Source organism: Plectropomus leopardus, chromosome 20 (assembly GCF_008729295.1).
Source record: "Plectropomus leopardus isolate mb chromosome 20, YSFRI_Pleo_2.0, whole genome shotgun sequence".
NCBI lineage: Eukaryota > Metazoa > Chordata > Actinopteri > Perciformes > Serranidae > Plectropomus > Plectropomus leopardus.
Window position 1 is genome coordinate 28444215 of NC_056482.1, and position 7624 is coordinate 28451838.

The 7624-nt window shown below is 40.1% G+C and overlaps 1 protein-coding gene across 1 annotated transcript in view; it reads left to right on the forward strand.

Moving 5' to 3' along the window:
* The window catches only part of LOC121959979 (transcription factor 4-like), a 263772-nt gene extending 256583 nt beyond the window's left edge, over nt 1-7189 (forward strand). The window contains exon 20 of the mRNA XM_042509549.1: nt 2850-7189. Coding sequence (XP_042365483.1) covers nt 2850-2898 — 49 coding nt within the window. The 3' untranslated portion in view covers nt 2899-7189. The remainder of the gene's footprint in view (nt 1-2849) is intronic.
* Nucleotides 7190-7624: the final 435 nt, after the last annotated feature.

The window sequence follows — 7624 nt, forward strand, 5'->3', positions numbered from 1 at the left end:
TAACAAAAATATGACTTGAAAGATAAAGTTCAAATATCGTTATTAAGTTTATATCAACAAACTGAAAAAAAGCTTGATCAGTTTTATTGATAAAGGTGCACTAAGCTTGCCAAAGACTTCGTATTTGGTGTCCAACTTTAAAAATATGAGTTACTCATTCATTCAAATAGAGGTGATTGTTCACATAGAGATTTAAAGGGCCAGTTCATGCCAAAATCAAAACTAATTATTTTTCCTCTCACTTGTAGAGCTATTTATTAATCTAGATTGTTTCGGTGTGAGTTGCAGACTTGGAGATATCTGCTGTAGAGACGTCTGCCTTTCTCCAGTTTAGTGGAACTAGACGGCGCTCGGCTTGTGACAAGCAGTATTCACATTTTATTTTTCCAGTTGTAGCATTTGTACTGTTAACGGGAAAAAAAGGTTAAAACTTACACAGACAACACGGAGACCAAATGCCATTAAATCAGATTTTTTCACTTATTTGAATGAATTTTTGCGTCGTTCAGTTCCCGACAGTTAATGTCTGGCAGAGCTGATGTTTCAGCTGGCAAAAAACAGAGGCCAGAACTTGAGTTTCTGTCTGGTCTGGGTACATTTTAACAACAGATTGGCAGTAAGTGTGATTTTAATGTGTGACTGTGTGTGTTTGTCCTTGTCCTCTTTGCTCTACAACTTTGTTTGCTATGAAGACATTTGAATGGTACTTGTGTTTGCATGTTGATTTGTGGAGCAGGTTCACTAATGTGTTTCCTGATCTCTTGAGGTAGCAAAGGTCCTTGATAAGGAGGGGCAGTGACCTAAGAAAAAAAACACAAGTTTCTTATCTACAGAAGCTTTACAGTCAAAGAAATGAAGTAATGTCCTTTCTTCTGTATATATACACAGAAGGTTTGTGCCGCTTTGAGGTTGTGAACGTTGCACAGCACATTATTGACTTAAAGTACAAGGAAAAGGACCAAAAACACCAACATTTTAAAGAGATTTATTAATATTTTCAATCCTGCAAGGATGCATCCTGAGTTATATGACGTATTAATAAATACATTCAGATTTTTCAGTGACATGCATGACAGATATATCTGGGCCCAAAGTATTTTGAAGTTTCCTGTAAAGCAACATTCTCATAAAAAGATAAAGACCACACCCCAGCAGTGATGTACCCTTGAACTATAGCGCATCGCTGCATTGCATGTATACTTCACATTCCTATTGATCATTTTCAAATCATGCACTGAGTATTTGTGCTCAATACCTTTAGGGTTTGAAAGAAAAAAAAGGAAAAGATAAACAGTTCCAGGTAGGAGTATCGAAATGTCTCCAATGCAATGATAACTGCATTTACCTTTTTCTACCGGGGGTCTAGTCCTGGATCATTTCGACTAACCCCCAGATCAGTAAACTTTCTGTTATTGCCATCACAGGAGCCACTCTCGTCCTGGTGATCGGTCAGTTCAACATCTGCCCGGGTAGCACGAGCTAAGCTAACATCAGACACCGAGCTGTTGAATGGTCCCAAAAAACGGACACTGACACAGCTCAATGTTTAGCATTAGCCTTGTCATGCAAACAGTTAGCCCTGTCGCTGTGTGTGTGCAACCGCTCTCTCACAACAAACCTCGGTGCAGAGCTCACACTCCTGCAGCAGCAGCTATATACCATCCTGTAGTGTGGTGAAGTCAAGACAGTATTCGAAGGAGTTGGCAGTTCAGCGTACTGAGATGCCACTAAATTGTTTGAAAGTATGGCCATACCATCATGTACGTTATGGATATTGAATTAAGTACTCTGTTGGTATCAGTGTCATTTTAAGGGTACTGGAATGAATGAATGATTCTTTATTTTGAACATGAAACAAAACAAAATACACAAATGAAAGCAAACAAGCTTTATGTCCAAGTGCAACGAACAAAAACAAAAGGACAAAAAAGACAGCCAATACAAAACCTATATATCAATCTCAATAACAAATACTTAAGCCTGTTTAACTTAAATATCACACGCTCAAGAGGAGTAAGAAGAAGTACACATTTATTTATTCCTACCCCTATATACACATTTACATTCTACATAAATGATTTCCCAAATTGTATATACAAACCGCCAGGATATGGACAACTATCCCAATTTTATATACAACCAAATACAGTATAAACAGCTATCCCTTTTTTTATGTACAACCCAATACAATACACAATACAAACACACACACAAGCAAACAAAACCAGCAGCAGTTAAAGTGACTATGGTATTGTAATTTTTAAAATGATAACCATCCTTATTAAGTACTGCTGTCCAGAAAAACATGAAATTAGCTATGGATTTTCATGGATGAATAGTAGTAATTTGCTCAGTGTGGACCTTTTCCTCTTCTACATAAGAAATACAAAGTTTCAAGACAGATTTAGCCTTAATTGCCATGGATTTCATTGGGGATGTTCATTCCCCCCAGAACATGATCCCCTTTTATTTCTGCACTCCCTGAGCTCTTTTTTTTATGACAGCACAAACTTAATATTTTTTGCTTTTCTTTTGTTATGGGGTGAAATAAATACCGCTAAATTATCGCTATATGCAGATGACCTCCTTTTATATATAGCAGACTCCGACAAGTCCAGTTTTAGAGCTGCTTCAGTCATTTGGCTATTTTTCTGGACACAAAGTAACTTTAACAAAAAGCTTAATTTTCCCTGTCAGTCAGTTGGCCATGGATGATGAGGTGAAATTTCACGTACTTCGCTGTTGAAATATAATTTTAGCCCAGTTCACGCAAACTAATTTGTTCTATTTGTGTTTACATTGTGTACGTGACTCCTAATTCCCCTTTTTTTCTCTCTTTGTCTCTACAGGTCCAAGGTGCCAGAGTTCATCAAGATGATGAGTGACCACTTCCTCTGACGGCGTTTCCATGACAACCCGGCAATCGATCAACCCTGTCGTTGCTTCAGCCTGACCAATCAGATTCTCTGGATCTTCGGCCTAACCAATCAGATCGGCCTCCTTCTCTCCTCTCGTCTGTCTCTGATCCTCCTCTTCACCTTCGTCTCCTTCTTCTGTCGAGAACACGAACTGCAGAGTCACATTAGTCGCTTTCGTCACTTTGCATCTCCAGCCGAAGTGAACTGGATGCTACTTTGTGGAGACGTTAAACGGCCGCTGTAACATGGCTGCTACAAAGTGGCAGTTTGTGGGAGCTTTTGACACAAAGTGACAGCAAATGGACAAACGTCTTTGGAATCACATCATCCAAGAAATTCTTCTTCTTGTACTTCTTGTTTTATCAGCATTCCCAGTTTTAAAGAACAAAAGGGTTCTATATATAGTATATATATACGAGAAAAGGAAAAAAAATGACAAAAAACTTGTTGAAAAAGTGCAACTGGACGCGGGCAGTGAGGAGGGTACGGGTTGGGGAGGGTTGTTCAGAACGGAGCAAAACATATCACAAAGTGTTTAAAGAGTTTGTTTTTTTTAAGCAACATTGCGCAGCTGTTGTTGAATGCAGCTTCGGCGCGTCTCTGACTGAATGGCAATCTAACGCCACACTGTGGATGAAGCTGTGCCTGATCTCCTCTTGGATGCAAACCAGTCAGATAGATACACACGGAGAAGCAAAGCAAACACAAAAAAAAGAGAACAGGAAAATTCCTGGAGGTATCACGGAAGCAAGCTGCCCGCTCATACATCCCCCGTGCCAACCACGCGTTTTCACAGGTTCAAGTATCAATTGAAATGAAAATATTAGGTGCTTTATATGCCGAGTCATATGAACAAAAAATTAGTTTTGACTATCATAGATGCCTCAAAGGAAACGGGGCTAAACAGGGGCAACTAATTCTTCCCCTTCTAATGCATTCCCTCTAAACCTGCAGACATTTACAGTAGATGGTCAGTGTTTAAAAAAAATCTGAACGTTTATGTATTTTTATTAGTGTTTTATGCTAATAGCCATGTTGACTTTGTTGGCAAGTGGCAAAATTGTACGAAATTTTTTGGTGTGAACGGTTGTACCCAAATGGCCCGTGTGTATCTACTGGGAGGAAGAGAATACCTAAAGAATCAATCAGTTAATCAATCAATCAGTGAGCGACTCCAGAGGGACTGGGGTGTTAAAAATTACTGAAGGTAGAGGAATTATCGGAAGAAAAACGTGAAGGAAGAATCATGCAGTAATGAAAAAGTGTACTTCTAAATGCGGCAGGAAAGAAAGACTTTTCTCAACATCTTCATCTGAGATTGTTGTCGTGGGTTTGTAGTGCAGATGCAAGCAAACATCCAGTCCTTTGTCAGATATTTATCAGCATGGGCAGAGCGGGCAGAGTTCGAAAAGGTGTCCAGGCCTTTGCTGTCATCAAAGGATTACTGGGCAGATGGTTGAGAGGATGGACGGATGATGGAAATGCTGGATGGATGGCTGGATGAGAGGGAAGAGGGCCGGGCTGAGCACTGAAGTGAATTCCACGTTTAGCACATTCCCTGAATCACAATCTACTTGAATCGAGTGCTCTGGACATCTTAAAGGCCTGAAAAATGAGAGTTTTGGGAGTCATGGAAGGTTAAGGAGAAAAGATTGAACATCCAGAGGAGCTAGAGATGGAGGGAGAGGAGGACAAAAAGAGAGTCTAGAGGTCTAAATGATGACGACGCTGCAGGGGAAGCAAGGGAACAATCATCAGGGTGAGGGGTGTATAATTTTCTTCTGGGGGCCAAGCAGCAGTTGTCCAAGCATTCCTGAGTTGGATTCAATAGATTCCCTCATTTCCTGGTTTAATATTTGGCTGATCATAACCCTAAATCTCGACCTCAGACTTCGCCCTACCCTTGGTTCCAACCTTAGGGGACTTTCTGATTGACATTTGTGGTCAGATATACTTGAGGACCATCAGATTTCATTGGTCATTCATTAGCAGTGCACAACATCGCAGTAATCTCTATACATGGATAATCTGTAGACAACAGTATAACATTTTGTTATAAGAAGTATTCTAGCTTTCATTTATGGTCGTTTGTAGTTGGACTGTAGAGCAGTATTATAACGTTTGAGCAGAAAGTAAACGCATTGGCCAAAAAAATGCAATCTCAGAACCCATCGGCTATTGTCCAGGGCTGTACCCAACTCACAATTATGCCACCTGGATCTAATTTGGCAGTTCAATACGGATATTTGATGATTCGTGTTTTTCATACAAAGTTTTAAAGTCTGACAGTGACAATTGTGTAATTAGTAAACAAGCTAATGGCGTTAAAGACAGATCGCAAATGCACAACATTTTTTGACAACATTAAATATCAACAAAAGCAAGAGACTACTTGCTATGAACGAGCGAAATCCGCAGCAAAATCTGGGGACCAAAACATTCCCAGAAGTTCACAGACGAAAATGACAACTCGACTTGAAACAGTCTGAGTCGACTGAGGGTCTCGGTCTGACAATTCGATCCTCCCACTTTTGAGGTGCAGCCCAACTATCATCTGACAATGATTTTTAAAAATTGGTTGGCTTTTATATGCAAATATTTGTTTTTAAGCTAAAATGATAGGTGCACAAGAAAGCAAGTGCACGTAAATCCACTTGCTACTCCAGATCCAGAATATTTGCCCCCAGAGGCTAATCGTTGTCAGACCAATAGCGGATGGGTGCCTAGATTGATATAATAGAGACTAGAGATTCAGATCTAATCAAAAGTCTGCAGTCCCAGTGGGTTCCCATTAGAGAAGAGGACTGTCTGGACTGGATGGGACTGGAAAATCAGACATCCATAGTGGAGAGGAGTCGTAATGTGACTATTTCCAGCTAGATTAGCTAGACATGCAGCTGAATGATGGCACAATTGGTGCCTCTTTCCCAAAGAAGTAAATGTTAGCAGATCCTAAATCATATGCTATATGCCTACCAGATTAGAGTAGGTTTTAGGATTTCAGACCGGCTGATTCGGCATCATCACTAGTCAGCAGCACTTGTGGCCAGCCTTGGCCCCCAGAATAAAACCAGTATATTCTTGAGTGTCCTGAGTCCAGAAAGCCTGATGTACGGTTCATAAATTTGGATTGTCTTGATTGCACAATATTAATATGAATTTAAAACTTTTGTTCAAATTTGGCATATTTGGATTAATCCAGATCAGTTAAGTCTGAAGTCCAATCCACAAGCCTAACTAATGCAGTATATCACTTCAGCGTTTCAAAGTGCTGCCTCTTGACCTTCGACCTGCCAAGGTTTGTTGTGTAGAAATTTGATGGAAGTCAGGAGCGAGTCAGGAACGAAATTGACCGGATTAGGACAAGCCGGTGCTGGTCGTGACAAAAGTCATCAACAGGCGAGAACTCGAACAAATAAATCAGGACCAGATAAATTCGGAAGAAAACTTTTGCATTGCTATGCATCAAGGTCTACTCTCCAGCAAAAGTAATTGGAATATCTGCAATATCGCCCAATATTTGTCTGGTGTCAATCTGACAGTCCCCTTTCACCCTCACCCCAGTTTGGACCCTCCTCAGTCAAGGCCTATGTTTGATCCCAGTCCTGTCTTCTCTGCTGACCCTAGCCTTATGAGCCCTAAACCGGAGCCCTAGTCCCTCTTCCAAGCCTCTTGCCCCACCTAAGCGGTCCCACAGATGCAATTTGAACATTCACACTTCTACCAATGTGCCTTTTTAGAGTTCATATCATTCGAGTTGCCAGAGGAGGACATTTACCTGGTCTTTTAATAGGATGCAAGCTTAGGGAAACCTGTTCTTAGTCGTTAGGTTCTATGCAGTCAGGTTTTTTACCAGACCTGGGAATTTAAAAAAAGCTAAAAAGGAAAAAAAAGTATTTTTTGGATAAAAAAAAAAAATTAAACTGTATTTAATGTACTGTACGCTTATATGTAAGTAGACAGCGTGTTCTGGCTTCGAGCCACTGAGACAGACGCTTGATTTAGCAAGACAAGCCCCCATCCCTCCCAGTCCTCCCCCTGCGTCCTCCATAACCCCCCACCCATCCTGTTCCGAGCCCCAGCCCTGTTTCCATGGTGAACAACGCGTCTCTTCTTGTATTATAGCTTATCAGCTTTTTATCAATATTTGATCGGCTTGTCCGTAAGCCAATGTAGTCTTCAGTACAAAGTGTGTGGTCGTATGTTGTAAAACAGATTTTCTTTTTTCTCTCTCTCTCTTTCTCTCTCTCTCTCTCTTTTTTAAGAAAAAATCTTTTCTCTTATTACTTTTTCTTTGTCTGTTCTGGTTTACATGTCTATTATAGAAAATGTAAAAAAAAACAAAATCTAAACAAAAACAACAAAAAAAAAAAACAACACAATTCGTTATCCGACAGCATTGTTCTCTGTCGGTGATCATTTTGACGCGGTTAAAATCCTACCCAATCAACAGGAAGGCACGGAAACTGGAAAAGAATCTATTTGAATAAATCAATCTATATATAAATGTACAAAAAAGTATATACGATATATAAGGAGGGTGCCATTTTCTGTTATTTTTTTATTTTCTGTTGCAAAGGAGTGTTTGCTTGGGGAGGAATTATTTTCTCAAAGACTGAACTGGCAGAAGTTGGCGAGGCCCCTCAGTGTTATAACTTTTCAACTGACTTTGTTGTGTTATCTGTTGTTGCCATGACAACACCCTC